General features: G+C 43.1%; 4 protein-coding genes across 8 annotated transcripts in view; 2 read left to right on the forward strand and 2 right to left on the reverse strand.

The window, feature by feature from the left end:
* The first annotated feature begins 2,472 nt into the window (after positions 1–2,472).
* lyve1b (lymphatic vessel endothelial hyaluronic receptor 1b) lies at positions 2,473–6,711 on the forward strand. The gene is made up of 6 exons (XM_040133651.1): positions 2,473–2,557; positions 3,219–3,381; positions 3,700–3,839; positions 4,066–4,440; positions 5,740–5,818; positions 6,282–6,711. The coding sequence occupies exons 1-6, from the start codon at positions 2,473–2,475 to the stop codon at positions 6,481–6,483; spliced, it is 1,044 nt and encodes a 347-aa protein (XP_039989585.1). The 3' UTR covers positions 6,484–6,711.
* A 910-nt stretch (positions 6,712–7,621) lies between these two features.
* Positions 7,622–13,849, forward strand: c8h12orf29 (chromosome 8 C12orf29 homolog). Of its 4 annotated transcripts, none has more exons than XM_040133024.1 (7): positions 7,622–7,838; positions 9,957–10,074; positions 10,334–10,429; positions 10,520–10,636; positions 11,704–11,904; positions 12,273–12,442; positions 12,969–13,849. In XM_040133024.1, exons 1-7 carry the CDS (start codon positions 7,749–7,751, stop codon positions 13,158–13,160), a joined length of 984 nt encoding a protein of 327 aa, XP_039988958.1. In that variant the 5' UTR covers positions 7,622–7,748; the 3' UTR covers positions 13,161–13,849. The 4 variants fall into 4 exon arrangements, with proteins under 4 accessions (XP_039988958.1, XP_039988959.1, XP_039988960.1 ...); XM_040133025.1 differs by having other exon boundaries at positions 9,960–10,074; XM_040133026.1 differs by having other exon boundaries at positions 7,725–7,838; positions 10,339–10,429.
* A 221-nt stretch (positions 13,850–14,070) lies between these two features.
* The window catches only part of cep290 (centrosomal protein 290), a 39,011-nt gene continuing 27,874 nt past the window's right edge, over positions 14,071–25,207 (reverse strand). For both annotated transcript variants that reach the window (XM_040133022.1, XM_040133021.1), the window contains exons 37-51: positions 24,909–25,046; positions 24,410–24,631; positions 22,876–22,998; positions 22,636–22,778; positions 22,006–22,161; positions 21,421–21,544; positions 18,707–18,841; positions 18,089–18,175; positions 17,696–17,860; positions 17,475–17,597; positions 17,063–17,232; positions 16,793–16,934; positions 15,829–15,902; positions 15,201–15,295; positions 14,071–14,902 (exon numbers count right to left, since the gene is read on the reverse strand). In XM_040133022.1, coding sequence (XP_039988956.1) covers positions 14,658–14,902; positions 15,201–15,295; positions 15,829–15,902; positions 16,793–16,934; positions 17,063–17,232; positions 17,475–17,597; positions 17,696–17,860; positions 18,089–18,175; positions 18,707–18,841; positions 21,421–21,544; positions 22,006–22,161; positions 22,636–22,778; positions 22,876–22,998; positions 24,410–24,631; positions 24,909–25,046 — 2,142 coding nt within the window. In that variant the 3' untranslated portion in view covers positions 14,071–14,657. The remainder of the gene's footprint in view (positions 14,903–15,200; positions 15,296–15,828; positions 15,903–16,792; positions 16,935–17,062; positions 17,233–17,474; positions 17,598–17,695; positions 17,861–18,088; positions 18,176–18,706; positions 18,842–21,420; positions 21,545–22,005; positions 22,162–22,635; positions 22,779–22,875; positions 22,999–24,409; positions 24,632–24,908; positions 25,047–25,207) is intronic.
* Positions 19,109–20,045, reverse strand: LOC120793199. The gene has a single exon (XM_040133029.1). The coding sequence runs from the start codon at positions 20,012–20,014 to the stop codon at positions 19,160–19,162; it is 855 nt and encodes a 284-aa protein (XP_039988963.1). The 5' UTR covers positions 20,015–20,045; the 3' UTR covers positions 19,109–19,159.

The following is a 25,207-nucleotide window of genomic DNA, read 5'->3' on the forward strand; positions in this document are numbered from 1 at the left end:
TCGCTTTTCGGCAAGTGAGGATGGAGTGACTGTACATACGCTGGGCTGACAGAAAGGAGAGTGGCCCGCCGTCATGCCCACATTCAGGCTTTCCCGACGCTGGGTTCTAGCGGGCAGGCTTTTGAATGAAAAGTCGCCGGTTTGAATCCCTGGAAGGAAAGTAACATTAAATGTTGGGCCCGTGACTGAGCTAAGAAGGATGAGGTTTGCTCTGAGTGGACCGCTGTTAAGTTTGGACATCCAGGCAGCAGTTAACAAAAGCTTCCAAAGTCCATTAATATGTGACCGATTCAACGGCGGAAACATTATGTGGCCCTTTTATCATAAGCTCATAAAACCAAAGTCCCTGGAAAATTTTGGTTTTGAACGGATTAAACTGACGGGACACGACATGTTAATCAGTCGGCTTCAGAGCTGCCGGTTGGTGGATGTCGTTCCCTGCGGACAGAGCCGGGCTAGCTGTTTCCCCCCGGTCCCAGTCTTTGTGCTAAGCTAAGCTAATGGAGCGCTGGCTGTTGATTCATCTTCAACTGACAGACATGAGAGTCTTCTCAATCTTCTCCTCTAACTAAGGGGAAGAAAGTGAATAGATTTGTTACACACTTCAAAACTAGGATTTATATTTATGCTGTATATTTACATTAAAGCTCAATTAATATCAGTGGCACATGTTAACAGTTATTTAACTGAATTAAAAATGAATGTTGAAGACTTCAGCAAACTAGACGGTAAACCTGGGGCCTCTGGGGCTCCGGGGCAGTTGCCCACTTTGCCTGTTTGGTAATCCGGGCTGACTCATCCTGCCTGGTGGCAGCAGGGGTCAAACCAAATCTGGTTTCAACTCCGCTTAACTCCCGCTAGGTATGGCCGGCTGTTGGCGCTCTTTCCCAGATGATCTCTTGCCCAGGCGGAAAGACGTGCGTGCATTTAAGGATCAGACCAGCTCCATTAATTTGGCTCATCTGAGTTTAAGGTAAAATAGGTGGTTAGCAACACAAAACTGTTCCTTGAACCACTACGTTCTGTTCGGGTTCCTGGAGACCTCTGTCCCTCTTTAACAGCTCAGTCCACTATAGAAGATGACCAAATACTGCAACAGTAGTTTCAGACCTATCTGTGGTCTGCCAAATACATACAGTATGTGATCATGCAGAGCTCATACAACATACAGAACATGAAATAGTTCCTTTATACAGTGGAATACCAGTGTTACCAGCTCGGGTTGTGACGAAAACAAAGGTCACCACTGCTACTTTTCTTCATATTGGGTTTTAATGAGGTCAAATAAAAAGAAAATGATATTCAAAGGAAGAGAAATGGTTGATTTTGAAACGATTTTTCTTGTTGTTATGTGAACAGCTACAGCTGTGGGTTTCGTAGGACCCGTGGCACTGAGGCAACGTCAACAAAACGCGAGCTAAAGTGATTTTAAGTGAATGTGCCCCGGTCCCGTCAAGGTTAGAGGCCTGATCCCCCAGATCAAAGACGCTGTGCCATCAGCTGCCTGTTGTTTCTGTTTGGTTCTTCGATGGGCGCCGTAGGGGACGAGAGCCGTTAGTCCCCTGGGATGGCTCGACGCAGAGGCAAGAGGGATCGAAACACTCTCATCCGGCAACGTGGCGCTGCAGAAGCATTACGGAAGAGGTCCATAGACGGATCGCCGCCGTTTCATAGAAGCGCTGGAAAATGAGCGTGGAGAAGAAGAGAGAAAGTGGTTATGCAAAAGGGGACAGAACGAAAAGACAGAAGCACGGGAACAATGAGGAGGAAGTTCCCTTTCCGACAGGCCTGTCAGAGCAAACATACATCTGGAGGATAGATGCTGGCAAAGCAGAAAATCTACAAACCACTGAGAACCTTCAAAACAAAAAACAAAAAAACAACACAAAACACAAAATTAAGAAAATATTGCTTGATCTGTATCTGGCTGTAAAGGCACCGGTTTGATAAAGAAGCATGAAGCAACCAGCTGCGCGTAAATGATCATTAATGATCTTTAATAAAGCCGAGAGGAGCCTCCTCTATTATTTACTTCTCTTACAACACCACTTAACACTGATGGTTCCCGTCATCCCGCTTTAATATTTCCTGGCAACCCCCAATTTGGCTTTTTTTATTTTTCATCTTTAACTGGGTTAGTGTTGAGCGTTTTCATGAATGCCACGCTGTGTTGTCTGTGATCTGATGATCACAACCACGTTTGGACCAAAACGCACTGAGCGCTACCGTCGAGGTCTTTCTGGTGTGGATGTGGGTGTTATCTCCTGACGGGGCATCAGGCAGATTTGACCTCTGCTTCCTGTTTCCTCTTCTAATCCACATCACATTGGTTCTGAGGATTTTTCCCTGCTTTTGCTTTATTTGGTTGTTCACCTTCAACCACTTCAGTTACATGTATACATACATATACATATATATATATATATATATATGTGTATATATGTATATATATGTGTGTATTTTACACAAAACATGGCAAGATTTTGGTTTTTTACTCAGTTTTTAGCTCTGTGTTTCTCAGCTTTGTTTCCTGCCTCTGAATCCAATGCAATTAGAGGTAAGTAGTTTGTTTCTGCTTTAGGTGGAGCAGCACATTTTTGACCAAATACTGGAACATTTATGTGTGAATTTATTGTACCGCTGGTGTGAAAATGTTGTAGCTGTAGTCAGTTTGAATGCATGAATGAAAACATTTTTTGTATTTTTTAAATGTTATGTTAAAGGAATATTTTCAGGATATTTTGACTCTCAACGTTTCTCAGTCCTCTTGGTTGTTTTTCATGTGACGGTCAAAAGTTCATTCCGTGGTCACGGTCAGATAGAAGCATCGAGAATACATAAAAAAATATTTACCTTCATCGAGTACTATCAGGAGATAAATGCAGAAAACTACGATGTATTTTTTTGTTGTTGTTGTACCTACTCTACCAGGAATTAATCTGTGGCACGTGTGTGCCGATATTATGTTCCGTTTTATTGCACCTGTACATACAGTGTTTATATTACAGTGTGTAGCGATGTTAGAGGGAGTTTATCTCTGAAATTATAAAATTAACACGAGTGGCGGTGCTTATAGAACAGTGGGCAAAAGCAATTCATCATTTTATAAGATGTAACACTATAAATGGACGCAGATATAAAGATAAGCTTCATATTTACTACAGACTTAATATCATTGTTTTGTTTTTTTTTTGTTTTTTGAATAAAATTTTCGGCAGCGCCTCAAAGTCACCAAGCTGCCGGGGTCTTCATGCTGATTGAGGGAGGAAAGTACACGTTGAACTTCACCGCTGCCAGGGCCGCCTGCCTGTTTCTGAACGTCACCATAGCGACCAGAGACCAGATGGAGCGAGCGGTGCAGCGAGGACTGGAGACGTGCAAGTAGGCCGAAAACCCAGGATTTGTGTGTGGTTGTCATGAACGCCCCCTGGCCCGCCAGTCAGTTTCCTCGCTTCCGTCCTCACTTTGTGGGTTTCAGACCCTAACTGAGGCTGACTCAAGTGACATCACTTGAGGCGATTTATCAGATTCCGCAGCCCCGCCCCGAAGCCACAAAAAAAAAAAAGCTTCATGCAACACACACAGTATGCAGTAGTATAGTGTGTATAGGCGTAGAGCTCCACCTTAAAATTGGGTGGCGTTCGCCTTTAGAGTGATGGACCCACATTATTACCAGCCCCTTGTGTATTATTTTGACAGGTTTGGCTGGATAGCCGAGCAGATTGCAGCCGTCCCACGACGTACGTCTGACAAAAAATGCGGAAAGGGCAAGACCGGGCTGGTGCTGTGGTCCGCGAGCGAAGACAAGAAGTTCGGCGTTTTCTGCTTCAGAGCCTCAGGTACTGTGTGTCTCAGTCTGCACCATCAAATCTATTAATTTCTTCTCCAGATAAAATTGTGAATTGTCAATCTCACATTTACTGTATCTTAATGAATGTTCCCATCTGTCCCATCAGTAACGTAGATAATCCACAGAAGGCACTAAAAGTTATGCCGAACATAAGTTCACTAAATAAGATGTAAATGTAAACCTGTTTTTTTCTTTTCTTCCTTCACCACTTGCAGATTTAGAGGAAGCTCCTAAAACAACAGAAGCTGCCCCCCAAACCTCCACGTGTCCCACCACCCTGACAGCACCGACCCAGTCCTCTGCACCCACCACAGCTCGGCTTAAATCGACAACAGGGGCTGCACCTTCGACAAAGCCACCGACAACGCAGTCCCCCGGGCCGACGTCGCTCCCTTTTACTCTCCTGTTCCAGACGACACGTTCAACTAGGCCTTCCTCCACCTCCCCTTCTCTTGGACCCTTCTCCACCCGCATCCCCACATCCCTTTCTCACCCTATCACCTCAGGACCCACCGTCGCCACTTTTGCCTTTTCTACTTCTGCGTCGGCGCCGCCTCAGACTGTGAGCTCTGCAAAACCTTATCTAGGAGGTGCGGCCTTGTCTTCTTTGATTTATACATTTTCTTTGTTTTTTTTTTGTGGTTCTGACGTTCTCTTGTGTCAGTTTTCCCAAGAGGAGGCAAAATTCTTTACTCTAATTGATTTATTTGCTTTATTTTTTGTTGTTGTTGTTGTGAACATATGACTTTACATGACAATGAAGGCTCAAGGGGTTCAGAGGGACGGGATGGGAAACTGTCAGTTATTTTTGTTGCACTTGTCACCAGCAGAAGTCAACTCGAGCCACACATAAGGGTTCTTCTTCTATGTTTTTCAAAATCACAATTAGATATCGTGTGCTGCGACTTGTGATGTTGTGACACATTTGGTGAAATAGAAGGTGCAGCTCCATTGGTTACACAGCAAATGGCTGAATAGTGTCGCTAAAGAAAAACCTCAGTGGACTCTGGTGTTTTTCTGTTTCAACAAACCTGCATTGTCAACACTTGAAAAGCCATTTGATTCAAATTTTTTTTATATTTTCAACAGATTTTTTTTTCAGTTTTAGCAGAATGAAACTTTAACCAGTTCCTGGATTAAAAAAAAAAATGTTGCCAACCTTAAACTTTGTTGCCAACCTGAAAGTTTTCTGGAGACAGAAAGAAATAAAAAGAAAAGAAAAAACAAAACAAAACAAGAAAAAAAACAAAATACAGAATATTATGATCATTTAGACCGTTTTGTGAAAATCAGATACAGGCCATTAGCATTGAATTAATTCATTGAAAAAAGACAGAAATATTGAGAGAAACAAAGCGTCTCCATGAGGATTTGACGACCATCTGAACCTTGACACAGACTGACTGCCAGGTACCGCGGCGACAGGCTGTGCCACGGTGCGCGGTTCACATGATGGTCGTCCAGCCGTTAGGTGATGGCTCCTGCCCCACGTGACTAGAACAGACGGGAATAGAGTTATTTCCTCAGTGAGTGCGTTCACATGCGCACGAGTATTCCTGGTTACGATCGGGGTTTTTGGCGTGTCCCGGCTATGTGTTGTGCACGTAAACACCATATCCTGGTTTCAGAAACCCGGATTTTGGCCCGGTCCCAGAGACCTAAATGAAACGGGGAGGCGCGGTGGCATGTGAACACCGTCCTCGGGAATGTGACCATCCGATCCATTTGTCATGGTCCGTGCGAACATCGCGGCCCAAATCAGGTCAGAACGAGGACGAGACTGGCAGCTGGGACACTCGGGCGCATGTAAACCCACCGCGTGAGATGAATCCGGTTTGTGATGAATGGAGTTTGTGGCAATCACTGACACGCTTCTGTTTATTCTGCAGCTGTACCGACGGCACTCATCGTCCTCGGCGTCCTTCTCCCGCTTCTGGCGGCGGCAGGCGCGGCGTGGCACCACAGACTGTGAGTCATGTTCGCAGGTGGCTCGCATCCCTTTGACCTCCCTGCCCGAGGCGCGTCCAGACATGTACGGTAGCGGTTTGGGAAGAGAAAACGGGCTGCTTTGGTTTGGACTGTAGAAGAACAAAAGAAAGTAAAAACATATTTATAAATGATGTGACTCCATTCTGGAGGAGAGGTGTTTGAAATGAACGCTCTGCTCTGCCGCCCGTGGAGCTTTACGTCCATCCAATAGACAGACCGGAGGCGGCTCGAGCACTTTACTATCTTTAACTCTTGTCAAATCACGAGCTTTGCACTCCGCTTTCCTCGCACGTGTAAAACCGGGCTTTCATTATGCGCCTTTGTGGCGGGAGGCCGTTCAACCGACTGGTCCCGGAGCCCGAGCTTGATGCGATGTATCATGTATGTCTCTGATGTTATTTATTTTATTTTATTTTTTCCCTCTCTCCCTTCGGGGAAAAAGGAATATCTTCACCCTCCGGTCTCCGGGGCGGGCGAAGGACGACGCGGAGACGGAGATGTGGAAGCGCGACGCCAGCGAGACGGACCTACGGGGCCGGCGCGGCGCAGAAGAGGACGACGAGTGCGAGGAAGCCGACGGGAGGTGCTCCGGCGACGTCCCGCTGTGCGCGAGTCCGGGCACCAAAAGACCCTCCTCAGAGTAGCTTCGTCTGCGGGGGGGGGGGTCTACAGTGAAATGAATGAATCAACGCCACAGTGTCACCTGATGAATATCAGTAAATGTTTAACTAGAGGACGGTTTACTTCATAAATGCTATGATTGGCTTCTCTTACTTTTCAAAGTGACTGTAAATACGCGCCTACTGTCCTTCTCATGGCCTTGTTTTTTCCTCTAAACACACTTTTACCGAGATTAAAAAGCTGCATTTATTCCGCCTCACAGTCCCCGTGTTTGTGTTTCCATGAGGCATATGACATTGTCTCTAATTTCGAAATAAATCTGCTCAATTTTTTTTTTTCTCCACCAAATGTTGCTGTTTTGTCTCCGTTCTCGAGGGGGGCGAGGAGGTTTCTGCTCCAGCTGTGGAGAACCCGTGTGACACCGCAGCGCCCTGCAACGGAAAATGTGGACGTTGTACCGTATATGCACATTTAACCAGTTACACCGGTACAATCCAGTGGAATCTGACACAGAAGCTCTGCGTTCAGCTCCGGCGTTACAGAGCTTGTGATGTTCACCTTTTTCTTCGCACGGTCACGGAGGTGTTTTCATTAAATTATCTCTTTTTCCTCACTGACGCCGCAGTTAGTGGCGTAGTCGGTGTGTCGCACTGGACCGCCTTGTCCAGGTGTTTCTGAAATCCCGCCCTCCCCGTGCATCCAAACGGGAAGGACCCCCCAAAAAAAAGAGAAACACCTCTCGATGTAACGCGGCCCCCCCCCTTGCACAACACCGCCTGTAGGTAACAAACGTGGAGTTGCATTAGTACGGGCTGTAAAGGTGTACCTAATAAAACGACCGCTGACCGTGCAGAAGGATGTACGTGCAGAGCGTGACCCCAGAAGGCTAACACCGTTAAAAATAAACATAATGTAATTGTCAAAAGTTGGATTTAGGGTTTAAGTTATCGGCACTTTTTTTGTTACTATTTAAAATATATAAAACTCCTCGGACAAACGCGACTGGTGGCCGGACTTGAATTGGAGGGGAAAAGTTCAACACAGCGCGGTGGCGCTAATGAGTCGATTCATCCTTTACCAGCCGACGCAAAGTAAAGAAGAAGACGAAGAAGAAACGGGCCACGTGACCAGGAAGCTCACCCACATCCACGCGGAAGCGTCGGTGTTTTTTTTTTTTTCCTGCTCTTCTCACCGATAAAAAAAAAAACCCAAACAAACAAACGAACGAACAAAAACAAACCGCGAACGCTGCCGGAGACTCCGGGTGGACACTGAAGGACACGCAGAGATGCGACGCCTGGGCTCAGTTCAGCAGAAGATACCGTGTGTTTTCCTGACGGAGGTGAAAGACGAACAGTCCCGAAAGCGCGAGTGTCAGGTGAGCGCAGCGGCCCGCTGATTCATCAACGGCACCGGCTTCAGCTGGATGGTTCGGCCGAAATTCGTGCCGAAAGACCTCCGGGCAGACGGAGGAGTACGGCTAGGAGAGCCCCCAGCGACCCCGCCATGGTGCACGTACGGTCGGGGGCCATCAGTAAATTACTGCCTGGCTGAAACGATACGTACGCGGTTTTATTCTTCAGTACCAACACGCTGAGAATCATATGAGAATCAGCATTTAAAAAAAAATGTAAAAGCATATTGCAGAATCCCTTAGCTACCATCAGTTAACACTGGACATTGGAACTGTAGTTATTAGTACTATTTTATTAATATAATATTGTTTCATTAATAGTATAATTCCCCCCCCCTTATAGCTTCCAGGTTTTGTGACCCAGTGGTTCAAAATCTATTAGAACAGGTGCGGCTACATGGCCCAGACGGGGAGAACCCCCTTTTTATTGTATGTCAGTACTTTATCTATTTATTAATAATATTTTAATAGGGATATCATTTTTCAGTAGCTTCCATATCATGTGACCTATTGGTTCAACTCTCATTGGTGACTTTGGCCCCGGGTGTGAGGTGCTAACAAAGGTCACTACTCGGGTTCTTAGTTGAGGGGCTGACTTGAAAACCATGGACGCCGGAGAGACCCTTGATGTACTAATACCCGCGGCCCGGATCTCCCCCTTGACCGACCACTGGGCCAGTGGACTCAGACAAAGTCCGTCCGGCCCAGAGCGTCCACGAGAGTTTGAATAGCTCGCGCTTTTTAGAGTTGAGAACATATTTCCAGCCACTGACTTTAAGTGGGACCGATGCAGTATCGGTAAGGAGTTGATTTTCATGGAGCCCATTGGCACGTTTAGTTTTTGCCCCCCCCCCCGTCTCTTGGGGATATGGTCCACAGTACCGGGGCAAACGTTTTAGCCAGGAAAAGCGAAGTGATCCCAGGATGAGTCCACGATGTTGAGACCAGGGCTCTGTGGGTGGGGGGGCCAGATCATCTGTTGCAGGGCTCCTTGCTTTTTCTAGTCCCTGAAGACGGCTCTTTGCGGCTCTGGCTGTGTGTTTGGGCGCGTCCTTCTGCTGCTACTTTGTGACCCTGATGGCGTTTTGTGATGGTTAAGACTCGAAACATCTGAAGGTCTTGAAAAATCACTGTACGTAGTGATGAAGTTTCATCTCTGGCGTTACATCTTCAGTCGTACTAGGCTATATTGATAAAATCCTCTATCAAACTGTAGGTGTTTTTATCTTGTGACAAAGTTTTCTGGACATTCATTTGATTAAAATCACCGGATGGAGATTCTGTCTTGGTGTAGATACTTTCGAAAATCGCTCGCAGCCAAAGACGTGATAAAACCGCTAACGAATGGTCGTTGTCGTCGTCATTGATCGATGGATCCTTTCTGATATATAACATGTCAAAAAAATAGCGAAGGCCGCGGTAGCATCTCCAGCTTGCATCTTGTGTCAGACCAACAATCCAAAGGCTAAAGATATTCAGCTCACAACAAACCGAAGAATTCCTCACACGTGAGGAGCTGGAGCCTCTACGCGGGTCGGCGTTTTGACTTGAGAAGTGCGATTGGAAAAAAAAATGGCAAATGTGGTTGATTAATTTTTCTGTCGGTCGACAGTTTTGTCACACTACTGAAAAACAAACTCTAAAGCCCTGCAGCCAGGAAATCGTTCTGGGACATTTTCCAGTTGTTGTCCAGATGTTTCGTGAAGCCGCTGTGTCCGCCCCTGGATCTACGAAACCCTGTAAATTGGGTCAGTCACCAGTGGCCCTGGGAGTGAAGTTGATCATCAGCGTAATCATCTCGGCGAAAAACTGCGTAGCGACGCACCCAACAATGAATGAAAATATCTGAATTTGGCGGCTCCTAGTGGTTGAAACAAGTACTGCTACAGATATCAATAATACGAAAAACTACGCCTGATACGGTTTTAATATGTGGACGATTCATTTGTTAATTACAAGCGAATGACTTACTGCTTTTATTTGAGCAACAAAGTGACACTTGGCGGCCGAGAGTCTGTCTCTCAGCCGCCTCGCTCTTTCTCATCAGTGGTTAAACATCCCTGTGCGTCTGTCTGTCCTCAGCAGTTTCAGGTGGTGGCCACTGAAAATGTGAACCCTGTCGCTGCGGAGGCGAATGTTGATTGTGCACTTGCCACGGAAAAACTGGACGGCACCTGCTGTTACGTTACAGTTTATAAAGGTGAGTATCGTGCCAGAAGTTAGTTTTCAAGCCGGACAAATGGGAATTTGTTGGTTTTTGGGTTTTTTTTCCCAGCTTCATGTTGTGACTATGTTGTGGACTGAATACTTGTTGATATCAACAGTGAGACATAGTTGATAGTGATGACATAGTTCCACAAAGGGTGAAGGTCGAAGGTGACTTCTACAAGTGCTCTCAGATTTGCTTGGGGTGTGGTGGGATGACCTAAATAATGGTTTACCCTTTTTTTTTTCCGTAGGGCAGCCTCACCTCTGGGCCCGACTCGACAGGAAACCCAACAAACAGGCAGAGAAGAGGTTCAGAAAGTACCAGCATTCTCACAGGAGCTGTAAAGGTTGTTGTCCTGCAATTGTTTGCACAGCGCGCGTCACGATTTCTGCGGGGAGGTCGGACCGGGCTTATTGTCTCCGCGTTCCCTTTTCAGGTTTCACGTGGAACGTAGAGGAAGATTTTAAGACGGTGCCCGGGGCGTGGATCCCAGCTCACAGGGTGAGACATCACAGCGGCCGCCCGGTCCCCGATGAACACGGACACATTCCAGGTTCTTTGAAATTTACATATTCTGCTTTTATCACCTGTCGCGAAACGTAAATACAGTCACGGAAGTCCTTTTTTTTAGCCGCAACCAGCAGGTAGTGTAAGTTAACAAAGCTTTGCTGGACATGTGCCTCTGCGGGTCGTGTTACTTTTGATTCACGGAAGAGTGGATGGGATGAATGGGCGCTAACGAAATTCCTGAATTCCCGAACTCAAATCGACCTGCTGCAAACGTTGCGACAGGTTCTGGGTTTAGTAGAAACGCAGAAACCGTTCAGGAGGAGATCTCAGCTGCGTCAGCTCGGTCATCATTCACCGTATCCAGCGCACATCAAGAGGGAAGCTTTATATAAAGTCTTTTTTCCCCCACTGTTACGTCGACAGTATCAATATGTGCTGCTCAGAATTCTCGTCTTAAAATTCTGAACTAAAGCGGGGAAATATTAACCAACGCTCCAAAACGCACAACGCAGGTTGTCGAGATAAAAGTTTATTGGCATGTTTATACATTTGAAATCATTTTTAACTAGTCACTTCTGTTTTCTCATTCAGTATCTTCAACAATTACCAGAACACAATTACTTCACAGCTCGGCTGATATAATATAGATCGCACTTTTTTTTTTTTTTTTTTTAATAATCGATTATAGACGTGGTCAATGTGAGAAAATCAGGAAGAATCACACTAACGTGAGCATTTGATTCATGTCGTGGACTTCGTCGTGTTATGTTGGCTTGTGGGTACTGGGCCAGACCTTGAACCTTTTTACCATCTTATCATCACACGTGTCCAAACTATAGGGAACGTGGAGCCGGTCGCTCTTGCTGACTTAAGAGACCTCTGGAGGAAGATCAGCTCTTAACACTTAGGACTATTAATGGCCTGACACTTATTCTTATTTCTATGAGAAACAAGCAAAATTATATCTTTCTTAAAATTTTGAAGCATTTAAGATCAGAGTTTTAGTCTGCGCAGCTTTATGGAAATGCTCAACAGGGTGTTTTTTTTTTAAATGTCCCTGTGGATGATGCTGCCCACACACGCATTGATCCGATCCATGTGAATGTCCAGGCTGGGTTCCAGTGGAGGGGGACAACAAGCAGTACTGTTGGCACTCCTCAGTGGTGGATTACGAAGTCGGGGCGGCTCTCGTTCTCAGGCCCCACGCTGACGACGACGAAGACCGGCTAGAAATCGCAGCGGTTCCGCTGGCTGACCTCATGGAGCAAACGCTGGAGCTCATCGGAACCAATGTCAACGGGAACCCTTATGGTAACGTGATGTTGCGTTTATGTCACTGCCCAGGGAGGGTCATTTCTTAAACAAATTGTGCTTTAAACGCAGCCTGCGCTTGTTAATGTCAAGCATTTTTGCTTGATTTAAATGTAAGTTTTAATAACTAAGCCCTTACAGATATTTAAGCTACAAAATTCCCAGTTTTAATGCCTTTATTTTTTTAAGATTCAGTTAATTTTCTCCCGTCAAAAGCGTTTAAACACTGCAACTTGAATCGTAAATGAGCTTAATGCAGTTTTCAGTGGTAACAAAGTGCCACCACTGTGACAAAGTCGAATCCTAATCTTAGGTGTGAGTATTTTTGTGTATCGTAAAACTAAAGCTGAGTATTACTGTCCTGACAGGACTGGGGAGCAAGAAGCAGCCTGTCCACTTCCTGGTGCTACACGGGAGTGTTAAAATCAGAAACCCCCCACCGGTGGACTTCCAGCAGCTGTGCTCCTGGTTCCGGGAGAGTCCAGAGCGCCGAGTCGAGGGCATCGTCTGGCACTGCAACGACGGCACGCTCGTTAAGGTGGGATGACTTGACACACACGCCGAGGGTTCGAGCAAACTGAATTTTAAGGGTCGCTGAGGTTATTCCTCAGCTGGTCAAGACCCGTGTCCTTCGTGAAGAGTGTGGGAGGGAAATTCTTCCGTTAGGCCGGCAAATGAAACTGGGACGACTGAACACAAGCGAGGATATTTCAGTTGTCTCATTTGGAAAGCAGTGCATTTTTTTTAATATTAAGAAAATAAGAAATACATTTGATTAAGTTTTACCTTTTAGACGTCCCACATGTTACTGAACGTAACTGGCTGTAGTAGCATTCAAGGATTTAGAGGTTTTTTTCACATGTCACCGTCACAGGCACAAGCAGTTCCTGTAGTAAAATGCATTTGTGTCGTTCTCCCGAGCCTGTTCTAAAAGGCTGGTGTGAAAAATAAAAAAAATGATATGTAAAATGTACATATGTCAGAATTTTTAAGGCAGGCTGTATAAAATAAAGTTCTGTACACGCTGGAGTGCAGGACTTGAGCTGTTCTGTGGCTGTTGGTAGGTCCATCGTCATCACCTGGGCCTGAGGTGGCCAGACGGGGGATCCGGCTTTGGCGACAGGTCGGTGGTCATTCGTGTCGACCGGGCGGCCGACGAGTACAGCAGCAGCAGCAGCAAGGACCTGTTCACATCTTTCTCCACACTAAATGGACACTGCTTCAGCCGGCTTCAGGAGATCCACTTTGACCCGTAAATCCACAGCCCGAGAAGATCAAGCATTCCCTTCCCTAAAGCTCCTGCTGGGACCCTGCAAGGTTTCCTCGCTTTGCCGATAGGTGCCAGATACTTTTACCTGTAATTCCGGATGAGTGATTTTAAAATTCACCGTTCAAAGCACTTCAATTCCGTGGAAACCGTTGATCTACCCTGATGCAGAACCACAGGTTTTTTTTGTTTGTTTTTTTAAATATTAAAATGAGCTGAAAGTCTTAATCAGCGCGGTTTACAAATGAGGCAGAGTGGATCAAACCCGTGTCCTCTTGGTTGCGGGAAGGTCGAACCTTCAGCACCAGACGGTAACAGTGGATTGTAAAGCCGGCAGACGGTTTGCCATTTGCTTTTGCAGAGATGTGCACAGCTTTCAGGGGCATTCACATTACAGCGGAAAAAAACAAGCGTCCCGTGTTGGGCGTTCCGCGGTGGTCGGTGCAGCATTTACCATCGTGAAACTCCTGGTGGCGCTGCGCCAAAGACGCAGTCACCTTAGCTACAATGCTACATTTGAGATGTTAACAAACCTGGCAGCTGCATCTGCATGCTGATTAGTTTTAAACGCAAATTCATTTTTCGTCTGGTCTTCGTATGAGGCCAGTTGTACATTTTTTTTAAAATTCAGAAACGAGTAGTTTTCTCGTGCAATCATAGGTCAACACAGCTCGGATCAGAGTTTGAACGTTTTTCACGCCCCCGCAATTATGGAGGAGGCAAGAACAAAAGCTGTTTTTGCTGCAATAATGTGAATATGTCTCTTTAGTGTAAGAATGACTGACCAACTGGATATTTTTAGCTACTGAAGTTGCTGAAATGTTCCATTAATATACTGTAAATACTGTATGTTAGTGTTTCATTGCTAAGTGATCAATAAATCATGTGTATGGAAACATTTCTATTTTAGTATCAAAGCTGCTTTATTGACATATACATAAAAGCAAAATATGGCAGAACTGTACAAATATAAAGAAATCATATAAATATGCTAAATCACAAATCCAAGAACTCAGTATTAACAACATAAAGGAGCTACGTCAGCTAAAAGTTCAAAAAGGTAAAGTTTACACTGTTCTGAAAAGGAGATATGTTTCCTAAAGTTTCCAAGGAATTGGCTTCAGGAGTGTGATGTGAGATTTCAGCTAGAGCTTCAGTACTAAAACCAAAACTGATTTCAAAAATATCAAAAGAATTCTGATTGAAACACACACATTTTTAAACCCAACAGATTCAGTTGAAATAAGAGTTTAAAACTGACTAAACGAACACGATTACAAAGCTGATCAACGTTTTGCAGCCTACTCATGCAAACGTATTTTGCCGAGGACCCTATGGTGGTTCAGTGCCCACCCCTAGAAAGCTGAACGAAAAATACCCGATCAGTTTATGATAATGTCAATTTTTAAAGACTGGCAAACGTTGAAGTGCATTCAGGTGTAGTTTTAACAGTCTTAACTCCACTCAAAGGCACAGTAACCCTGAGTTAACTGACGGACACACTGGGCATTTCAGCTTTTACACCAAACTGATCACACACCTTCTTCAGCTGCTCCTCCAGCACAATGTTCTTCTTGACCTCTAAATTGTAGTTATATTTCAAGTCCTCGATCTCCTCAAAAAATGTCGGGTCAAAGTTCTCCAGTTCTTTCTTCAGCTTCTTGACCTCCGTTCGAAGTTTGGTTTTCTCAGTTTCGGCTGCCTGCAGAAGGGCTTTGAGCTTCCCGTTGTCTGCAAATACAAAAAGAAAAGAAAACAAAATAAAACAAACAAACCCCTGAAATGACTTGTTAAAAAATACATTTAATTTGAGTTTCTACCGTGTCAGGCTACTATCAAAAGTACGTGGCATGTTCCACTCTATTACACTTTACTGACTTCTCAAACTAAAATATGATTTATAAAAACAAATGACAGCAGCTTTACCACAAAACCCAAAGAAATGTCCCGTAGCTTCAAGAAACAGCAGTGTGTGTGTGTGTGTGTGTGTGTGTGTGTGTGTGTGTGTGTGTGTGTGTGGAAGTCTCACCTAGTTTAGAAGACGTCTCGCCATATCGCTCAGCGTACTCGTTGAGGGTTTGCTTCAGGTCCGTGTTCTCCTTCTGCAGCTCAGTGTTGACCAATCTGACAACAAAATGAACAGGCAGATTTTAGTCAAAAGTCCCACAGGTTACATAATCCGGACAAAACGCACGCGATCAGGATGGAAGTTACCGCTGTCCTCCTGTTCTTCCTGTATCGGACACTGAGACCAGAGCATTGTTGTGTTCGCTTGATAAACAGTGGCAGTCTTAGTGACTTACTAACCACAGTGGGACGCAGAACTTCAATTTCTTCTTGAGATCATGTAGCATATAACAGTAAGGTGATAATCCGCTTTGCGATTATATAATCATAGTATTTTCCAGATGTTCTGCCATTTAAATGATTGATTCCAAGAAAGCTTTTCTTGTAAACATGACATAATGAAGTTTTTGGTTTTACACATTTACAAAGGTTTGGTCAATGTCATGCAGAAGTGTAACACTCATTTAATTCAGCATGGCTTTATGACCTGCACATATTAGCCATATTGCCCAGCCCTTAATATTGCTATATTACCACTATTACTCATTAAACACTTACTAATACTTGTCAGCGCACGTAGTTTCACATACCTCATTGCCTGGAACTCCTTGGTGAGTCCTGCGTCAGTCTTTGCAGTGGTAGGAAAGCTTTTTAGCATGTCAACCTAAGGAATGGCAAAACCTATTATAACAATTTAAACACATTTATACAGCACACTGTCCGAGAGCTTCCTGAAGTTTTTGAAAATTACCCTCCATAGTGTCATCGGGGTTAAATGTTAACAGAGAGCCTGCGTTTCAAACTGGGGCTGTGGAGTTTCAAGGATGTGGGGAACCGGCCATGGAGGGTCTAACAAAACACTATGAGCTGCATCATGAGAGGGGAAGGGCCCAGGGAGCTTTGGAGCTTGACTTGCACGGACCAAAAGTCAGAAGTTCTGCTTCAAATTTGACCATTATTTTTTAATCTGTGGTTCGTGATATTAAATTGCTGGAGCACTTAATAACATGTCTAACTGCAAAGTCTGTTACAAGACCAGAATATTGTTGTTTCCATTATACCCCCTCTTTGCACGACAAGCAGGATTGAACAACGCCATATTAGCCATTTTAAGCTACACCAAGTTTCCTCTGATCAACTGGACCAAAGCAGTTTGAGCCGACAGACTGAAATATTATTATTATTATTGAAATATATAAAATATATTTTTAATATGTATTATTTTTTTATAATAATAAAATAAATAATAAATTTATTATTTATAATATTTAAAATATATTTAAAAAAATATATTAAAATATATTATTATTATTATTAAGAGCCCCGACTCTTTAATCCTAGGAAAAACAATAGCAAGAATAGTGTAATAAATAACCCTCCTAAATAAAAGTCAGTCCAGTCTTTCCGTTTCAATAATTGATTCCATGTTTGACACAAGCTTGATGTCAGATCTGATTAAAAAAAAAACATCGCAGTTCCTCAGGAGCCGAGATAGAAAACAGACACCCTGAGCCTGACTGCTGTTATTAAATTAAAGGCTTCTTTAACCCGTACCTGATCTTCTAGCTGCCGGACGCTTGTCTGAGCTCTCTTCTCACGCTCGTTCACCTCCTTCAGCTGCTGTTTGAGTTCAGAGAGGCTGGAGGTCTTCTGGGAGAGCTCCTTCTCCAGTTCCTTCATCTTGTTGTCAAACATTCTGCAGGTGGAAGTCAAAGAACCACTTGCTCACACTCAGGTCATTAGAGCTTCGAGAGCTTCTGTATTTGCTCCGAACGCCCAGTCACAGAGGACTTTGATTGATTGCATAAAAAACAGTTTGCCGACCTGGTTACCACTGTCGCCTTCCAGGTCTTGCTGTCGGCTCCCTCTGTGATGGGTCTGGACAGAGCTGCCCGAAGCCGCTGTTTGGTTTCTTCCAGCTCTGCCTCGAGCTTCTCGTTGTTCACTTCCAGACTCGTTCTGGTCACTCTCAGCCTCTCTGCAGCCTCCATCTCCTGTGAACAATATGAAACATGCACAACCAGGTAAGACGACAGGGATGAAAATGTCAAAAATGTCCATGGCTTTGCGATAGCTTTTGAGATTCAGAATGAAAATCCGGAATCTATATTAGGCCCTTAAATGACTAAATACTAAAATATCAACTAAAAAAAACATAATTCTTCATTAAGATGTTTTTCTACAGAAAGTACCTTTGAAAATTACAACTTACTGTGGAACTAACATATGTAGTTACCCTTTTTATCTCCTTGCGTAGACGTTCATTTTCCATCGCTATTTTCTCGAGCCCTTTGGTTTTAGATTCGAGTTTGGAATTCAGCTCAGCTTCACTTTGACTCCTCAGTTTCTCATAGTCAGCCTAAAAAAACACAAACAATGTTCACTGTCAGCTGTGCTAACAGAAAAAAGAAGTGACTAAACCCGTCCAATAGAATGATCGATGACGTGGTAAACAACCTTTAGTTTTTTATTTTCTTGCTCCAAGGTGGCGACCTTGTCTTGACTTGCAGGTGCACTGGATTTCCTTAGCGTCTCATTTTCCCTCTGAACCCTCTCCACCACCTTCTTCATCAACCCGAGGGTTTTCTCGAGCTCAGGTACTGTTTTACCGCTGTGACCGGCCTGATGGGGAACACATTACAAATCATGCTCATGATCCACAGTTCGCACAGGAGGCTGGTGAATTAAATTTCAATGGAGAATCTCAGTGGAGTTGCTGCTATCCAATTCAGCTTCTTTGCCATTTGTTAGATGTTTGTTTTGGTCAGGGGACTAAACCTCACATGTTTAGTCATTTCTGGGAAAATAACTGTGTATAGAAGGAGAAGAGATGACTTCGGGTTAACTTACTCCATGTATATGAGCCAGCTTTTTCTTCACCTCGGCCTTTTCCTTTTTCAGTGCACTGCACATCTCCTTAAGGTCTGCAACTTGATTCTGTAAAAAAACAAAACAAAACAAAACAAAAAAAACTAAACCGAAGAGCAACTGAATAAAATCACATAAATCATTCTTTGCATTCTTCTTTGCAACATTAGTGGCTCAATATTTTATCCTTTTAGTTAATGCTGGGGTTGAATTGTGGGTTGAAGACCTTTTTGTTGAACGTTTTAAAGTTTGTCAAGTGGCAGTATTGAAATAAATGTAGACACAGACGAATTTATGATGCAATGAATGAAATCCCTTTTCACAAAGATCAAATTTAATTATTTTTATCTAGTTTTTGTAAACGCTTTGTTTCTCAAAGCATTAGAGGAGACACAGTTGAATTAAGACAAATGTCAAAACACCAGCTCTCATCGATGACACACATTGATGTCTGCACGGTAAATATGAAGCTACAGCTGGCAGCTGGTTAAAAATTTAAAATGCATATTTCCCTAAATGTCCGACTATTCCTTTAAAATGCCTTGCAATCAACTTTGATACTGCACTGAACCACTAGCTCTCAGTTTCTGTTATGCGTACCTTGAGTCTTGGTAAATCTTTGTTGGTCTGCTCCAGCTGAAAGCGCAGCTCCAGGTTCTCAGAGGCCAGCTTGAGGTTTTCTTTTTGGAGGTCCTGATCTCTCTGTGAGGGTGTGCCCGTGCCTCGTCCTGAAGTCTAGAGGAAAGCAAAGACACAAAATGAGCCAGAGAAAATTATTTTAAATGTAAGATTAGTACAACTGCTATGGAGGAAGATGATGCATCTTGAAAAATCAAAAGGTCTAAGGGAGTGAAGAAAAACTTATTTATTTTTAAATAAATGTCCTTGTTCTTGGGGTCATGAAACTGTCTACCTACACACGACCACAGAAACCTTCAGTCCCCGATGGACAATGCAGGGGAGGAAAACAACAACACGCTAAAAAGCCGCGTACTACTCGCTGCTTTGAGTTTTGCTCTGCTACATCTACTGCACAAATCTATCACAGCACTATCACTTCAGCTGGGTGACTATAGAAGCCTGGAGTACCTTCAGGTCTCTAAGAGATCTGCTTTCTCGTTTTTGTACACGCTTATCCCTTTTTCTACGTGTAAACCCCCGGTGTTTGCTCAGTGTTGTGCTGGAATCCACATCTGGTTCTGATGAGCGGGAATGTTCTGGATTATCTTCCTCTGTTGCCTCCTTTGTAGAGTCAACTGCTTCATATTTCAGCTCAACCTGCTCGTCAGCCTCTTCTGACTTTTCTGCCCTGACCCCCACATCATCATCTGCATCTCGGTCTTCTAGTTCAGCAGCACCCTCGTTATGCATAGTTTCACTCGTTTCAACGCCCATAGCTGCTGCCACCGGCTCAGAGGAGGACACAACTGATCCAGGTCTTCCTGACGGATCGTCAGGCTTGGTCTCACTTTCTTTTGTGGTCTGTTGTTGAGCGAGCAAGGTGTTCTCTACCTTTTCTTCGACCACATGAAGATCAGAACCACATGGGATTTCTTGTGTATTTTGATCTGCTTCTGTTTGTGTCTCATCTTCTTTAACATGATCAGCCTCATCATCATCATCATTTTCTCCCATCAGATGTGTTTTGTCAGCCACATCAGGGCTCGGCCGCTCTTGTTCAATGCAAACATCCTCTTCTCCGACAAATCTGGTTTGAGTTTCTCCTTCTATTTGTCTTTGCTTTGGCTCCCTCTGATGTTCAGTGGCGTCTTCAACAGCTTCGGGGCTGGCAGAGCGGCTGGAGGATTCAGCAGCATGGGGTTCGCACGACCAATCCGCGGCATCAAAAGTGACAGAACAAATCCCTCTCAAAGCCGTGGAGGAGGAACTTTTTACCTTCATAGGCATTGAATCAGATTAAATCCAGTGAAGAAGGAGATTCATAAAGAAAGAGAGTAAAGAATGATGAATACAGTAATGCAAGAAAAACAGAGGAAAAACATCTCTGACTCCTTAAAATAGAACAGGGCCACATCAGACAGGCGAAAATGTTTTGTTCGGCAGGAGTAATGATACGTACCGTAGACTACCTACTGTAAACCTTGCAATAAATGTGAGGTCTTGTTATCTCAGTAAAATGTATCTAGAACTGCAGCCAATTATTTTTTCAATTAATTAATAGATTAGCCTATAAAATGGCAAAAAAATGACATCTTCAGATGGCATTTTGTCAGATGAACAGCCCAAAACCAAAAGATGAGTCTACAGGACATCTAAAACCCCCCATTGATGTTCTGTTGAATCAAATCCCTGACTTGTGCTATTCCACCACATTCATCAAGTTGTTTTGATTGTTCCTTTGTCTTCATGGTCTAGGGCTACGGTGGAAAAGTTAAAAAGTCCTCTCCTAACCACTTTTCCTTGACCTTGATGGAAGGTGGAGGTCAAGGAAAGATGTGAGGGAGAATTCATAAGGACTTAGTGAGAGAATCCGACTGCTCTTACACCAAGCTACGTAGTTACATGGGTCGCTTTAAATGTTTCTGCCACGAGGAATTGCAGGATAACATTATCTTCTTTCCTTTGGTAAAGGGTGGTCCAGGAGATAAGAAAAGAAGCAGTGGAGTTCCTTTCCTTAGCGTTTAAAGAACTTGATCCGCTCTTATCATGGCTGCCACTTAAGATACTTCTGGATCATTTCACTCAGTCTGGAGCTTCCCAAGTGAAAAAGACTTCAACCGCAGCCTAGGTTTTGTCCAAACACTGACACACAGGTTTTTTCACTTCAATCAAGTGTAACCCCTTTACTACACACAAGTGATGTGTGCGTGTGTATATATAAAGTATTTTATATTAGTAATTAATTTAGAACACTTTGTGGAGATCTGTTTTCACTTCAATTTTAAGGGTTTTTTGTTTATCTGTGTAAAAAAAAAAAAAAAAAAAAAAAAAATCACATTACATCTACAACCTGATTTAATATTGTACAACAGTAAAAGTTGAAAACTTCTAAGACGTGAATGTTTTTTATGGGACTCTACAATCACATTAAACCGGGAAACACAGCAAATTCTTACTTTTAGAAAGTTGAAACCAATGAATGTTTTGCATCTTTGCTTGATAAATTACTTCAGTACCAATCAAAATTGTTGTGGAACATTTTTGCTGATCAACTAATCAACTAATCGTTTCAACACTTATGGGATAAGTATGCATTTATGTTAGTCAGCGAGTTATGAGGATATTTCTGACAAGTTTTCAGCACATTTATTACAGTTGATATCTTACGTATGTTTACGCTGATGAGCACTTACTGAGGGTCTTGACGGAGGCTCTTTGGACGTATGACTCTCTAAAGTGTGGACCCTCTCCTCTAGGTAGCGGTTCCTCGTTGTCAGATTCTCCATGGCATCATCACGAGGTAAAGCCTGGCACTGTCTGCAAATTTCATAAAATGAAACAGGTCTGTGTCTGGATTGCATGGTACTATACTGTGCCTCAGCTACAAGAATTTGGCTTAAATTATATATATATATATACACACATACACATACATATATATAAATATACACACATACATATATACACACATACACATATATACACACATACATACACACCACACACACACACACACACACACACACACACACACACACACACATATATATACATACATACATAGGTATTATATTATATTATATTATATTATATTATATTATATATATATATATATATATATATATATATATATATATATATATATATATATATATATATATAAATAAAAGTATACTGAATCCCCATGCACTTGTAATATATTTAAAATAAGCCCAAACAATTAACTAAAATCAGAACATTTTGAACAATAGCAAGAATTTTTAAAGACTGATAGATACTTTATGGTGAGGATCTGTGTCTCCAGGTCTGAGTTCTTGTTCTGGAGTTCCTGCATTTCCTTCTCCATTTCAGAGGATCTCACTCCCACTACCTGATCAGCAGTCACACCTCGAGCCTTCAGCTTTTTCTGCAACGCAGCCTTCTCCTGCTCCAGTCTGCTTACACAATGAAACGCAGGATGGAAAAAGAACAGGTGCCAACACTTAGCAGAAATGTAAAAAACTGTGGACAGTTGTGTGAAAGCACCATTGACACCTTGGAAAAAAACCATCTGCTCTCTGTTTTTGACACGCTCAAAACTGAAACTGGCAGTCGCTCTCCATAGCCAGTTTACAGCTACTCAAACGTGAGAATTGTTGCTTTTCTTTGTCTTAGATAATAGGAAACCGATTGTCTTTGGGTTTTGGACTGTTGGTCAGATAAAACAAGGAATTTCAAGACTTCCGCTTTGGCTCTGTAAAATTCTATTATTATGTATTATTATTTTATTACAGTTAAGGAAAATGACAATTCTACAATCTACCAGTTTTGGATAAAGAGCTGTACTGTCTGCAGTTTAGTGACATCATGCTATATTCGGAAGTTTGCAAACTGCTCTGTAAATTGTCCAGTACGAAGTACACACTGACCTGCCATAGAGGTCTTTAAGAGTGCTGAGCTGTTTCGACAGGAACTCATTCTCTCGTTCCTTCTCCTTCACTGAATTCTTCACCTTTTCCATCTTTGCCTGCCATTTCTTACCCTCCTCCCATCGCACAATTTCTTCTCTGGTCTGTAACACAAGTAAACATGTAGTGAATGACAATACTACTACTAATGATACAATCATGCAGTACTATTAAAATGTTTGACTGAATTGATGTTCACACTTTTCCATGATCATCTTTGATATTCTTTAGTTCTCCTCTTTTCTCCAGGTCAGACTCTAGCTTCCTGATCTTCTTCTGCAGATTCTCGATGGTTGGCCCCTTCCCATCTGGTTCTGGTTTATTCTAATTACGAGATACAGAGAAGATGATTTTCACAGAACTTCGCTTTTCTCAAACAGTGTATAGCAGTTGTTCCATTCCCTGCTGGACTCAATGAGAAAAGCAAGGCATAAACACTACAAAGCTTGGGGTTACACCACATGGCATCAAGTTAAAGTTGTGTGGGAGTGATTTAGTCCTCCCACACCAAATGTGTCCTGAGAAACATCTGGCCTCCAACCTTAAAACAACAGTACAGTAGGTGGCACAGATCCACAGGAATACCTTAATAATTAAATCAACTCTACCGACTGGAGGAATTTATCTTAAATCTTAGCAGAATGTTAGATTCCATTCTTGATGCATTCCTCAATGTTTGAAAAATTTGCTGCGGAAGAGCCTATTAGGGTTTGCATGTCTTGCATTTCAATGTTTTATCATATTTCAAGGTCTGAATGTCTTGCCTGAGCCAGAGGATTGTAGTTACTTGTCCACATGATGTTATGCTGATAGTGGCTTGGTCATGCGGCGGAGCATACAGCTCTTTTAAAATTGAGAGACCACTGCAAAATTATTGGTTTCTCTGATTGTACTATTTATAAAAATGTGGTTGAGTAAAATGAATATATTGTTTTATTCTGTAAACTACTGACAACCTTTCTCCCAAATTCCAAACAAAAATATCCTCTACCAAATTTCCCAGTGGGTGCGAGACACTGTGGCTTGGAGAGGTCTCCAGGTCTCCGTCTAACCATTAGACAACCAGGTGTTGGGCAATGCTGAAAATTGGACTCATCAGAGAAGATTACCTTACTAAAGTCCTCTACGGTCCAATCGTTATGGTCTTTTGCAAACTTCAGCCTTCTTTGCTTCTCGTTAATGAGGGGCTTTTTTCTAGCTTTGCACAATTTCTTTCTTTTCTTGGTTCTTATGAACAACTGTCTGAAATTTTAACGATGGAAGCGACCTGACGCTCACTGCCAGTAAAGCCAGAATTTAACCCTTCTTTTCCACACTCAAAACTTATCTTTTTAGGCATGGTCAATAGTTGTTTTTTGATTCCAATTACTTTTGAGTACGCTAGCACTGTTTTTGCCATCCAGCTGGTCCTATTGCAAGAGGATAGTGATGACCATGGCACCGGTTTTTATACCTTTCCTCGTTAACTAAGATTTGGTTGAGGTGATCACTTGCCCAGTACCTCATAAAGTAGAATGAGGTATGCTTGTGTTGAAATTCAACACCTGGACTGGAATTGCTGCCATATGGGTAGAGATGCTGATTTAAGAAAAAATTAGAGATGTTCTCTTAATTTTTTCCAGAGCTATATCAATCTACAGCGCATGTAATAATAAGAACAGCGACAACACAAACCTCCAGATCAAAGTCAAAGCAAGCTGCATGATTCCTTACTGCACTTCTTAGAGATACTAACCTGAAGAGCGCTGCTGAGCCTCTTGATTTGTTGCTTGAGCTCCTGCATGTCCTGCTCCCTCTCCTCCTTTTCAGACTGTAGGCGTCTTTGGGTTTTTTGACTTCTCTGGAGGTCCTGGCTCAAGCAGTCTACTTCCTCTTTCAGGGTGTTCTCCCGACCTCTGGCTGCCTTGGCCGACTCCTTTGCACCTTGAAGTTCTTCATTAAGTTCTTGCAGCCGCACCTTTGGAGAAGAAGGATTTAAGGTCTTTTCCAATTTAATTTGTCCTTAAACAACAAATATTCACTAGTCCACTAGATACTGTTTATCAGTCTGCAGCTAAAAACAGCCCCCTACAAATGCAGTAGCTACTCCTGTTTCAGTGACATATCAGGAAATTACCTTTTTAAAATTCATAACGTTATATTTGTGACCTGTTTTTATATCTTCAATGTAAAAGGCAAATGGACTTGATGCGGACTGCCAAAAGGAAGTAGAAATGATGATATTGGGGACTCACCTTTAGGTCTTTGGTGTGCCTGTCAATCAACATCTGTACATTGAGACTCTCTTCTTTTTGTGCAGCGCTTGCTATGACTTGCTGCTCCGCAGCAGATGTCATCTCTGCCCGCAGCTCCAACAGAGCCTTACTGAGTGCCTGGGGAACAAAGATAGGCCAGTTATGATAAATGAATGAGTGCAGTGGTCAGACCTCATTTTACAGTTAATGAACCATCGTCCATCATCATTTCTTCATGAACTACTTCCTCTCTCTCTCTCACACTCATTCTTGGAATTAACTTGATAAAAGTGCATATT

This window comes from Xiphias gladius, chromosome 8, assembly GCF_016859285.1.
Source record: "Xiphias gladius isolate SHS-SW01 ecotype Sanya breed wild chromosome 8, ASM1685928v1, whole genome shotgun sequence".
Lineage (NCBI taxonomy): Eukaryota > Metazoa > Chordata > Actinopteri > Istiophoriformes > Xiphiidae > Xiphias > Xiphias gladius.

Excerpts from the sequence above, each read along its gene's own strand:
- c8h12orf29 (XM_040133024.1), top strand. The coding sequence starts at position 7,749 with ATGCGACGCCTGGGCTCAGTTCAGCAGAAGATACCGTGTGTTTTCCTG. Across the intron at positions 10,075-10,333 it reads TTACGTTACAGTTTATAAAG|GGCAGCCTCACCTCTGGGCC; the intron begins GTGAGTATCGTG and ends TTTTTTCCGTAG. Across the intron at positions 12,443-12,968 it reads ACGACGGCACGCTCGTTAAG|GTCCATCGTCATCACCTGGG; the intron begins GTGGGATGACTT and ends GGCTGTTGGTAG.
- lyve1b (XM_040133651.1), top strand. The coding sequence starts at position 2,473 with ATGGCAAGATTTTGGTTTTTTACTCAGTTTTTAGCTCTGTGTTTCTCA. Across the intron at positions 2,558-3,218 it reads TGAATCCAATGCAATTAGAG|CGCCTCAAAGTCACCAAGCT; the intron begins GTAAGTAGTTTG and ends AATTTTCGGCAG. Across the intron at positions 3,382-3,699 it reads CGAGGACTGGAGACGTGCAA|GTTTGGCTGGATAGCCGAGC; the intron begins GTAGGCCGAAAA and ends TTATTTTGACAG.
- LOC120793199 (XM_040133029.1), bottom strand. The coding sequence starts at position 20,014 with ATGCCTATGAAGGTAAAAAGTTCCTCCTCCACGGCTTTGAGAGGGATT.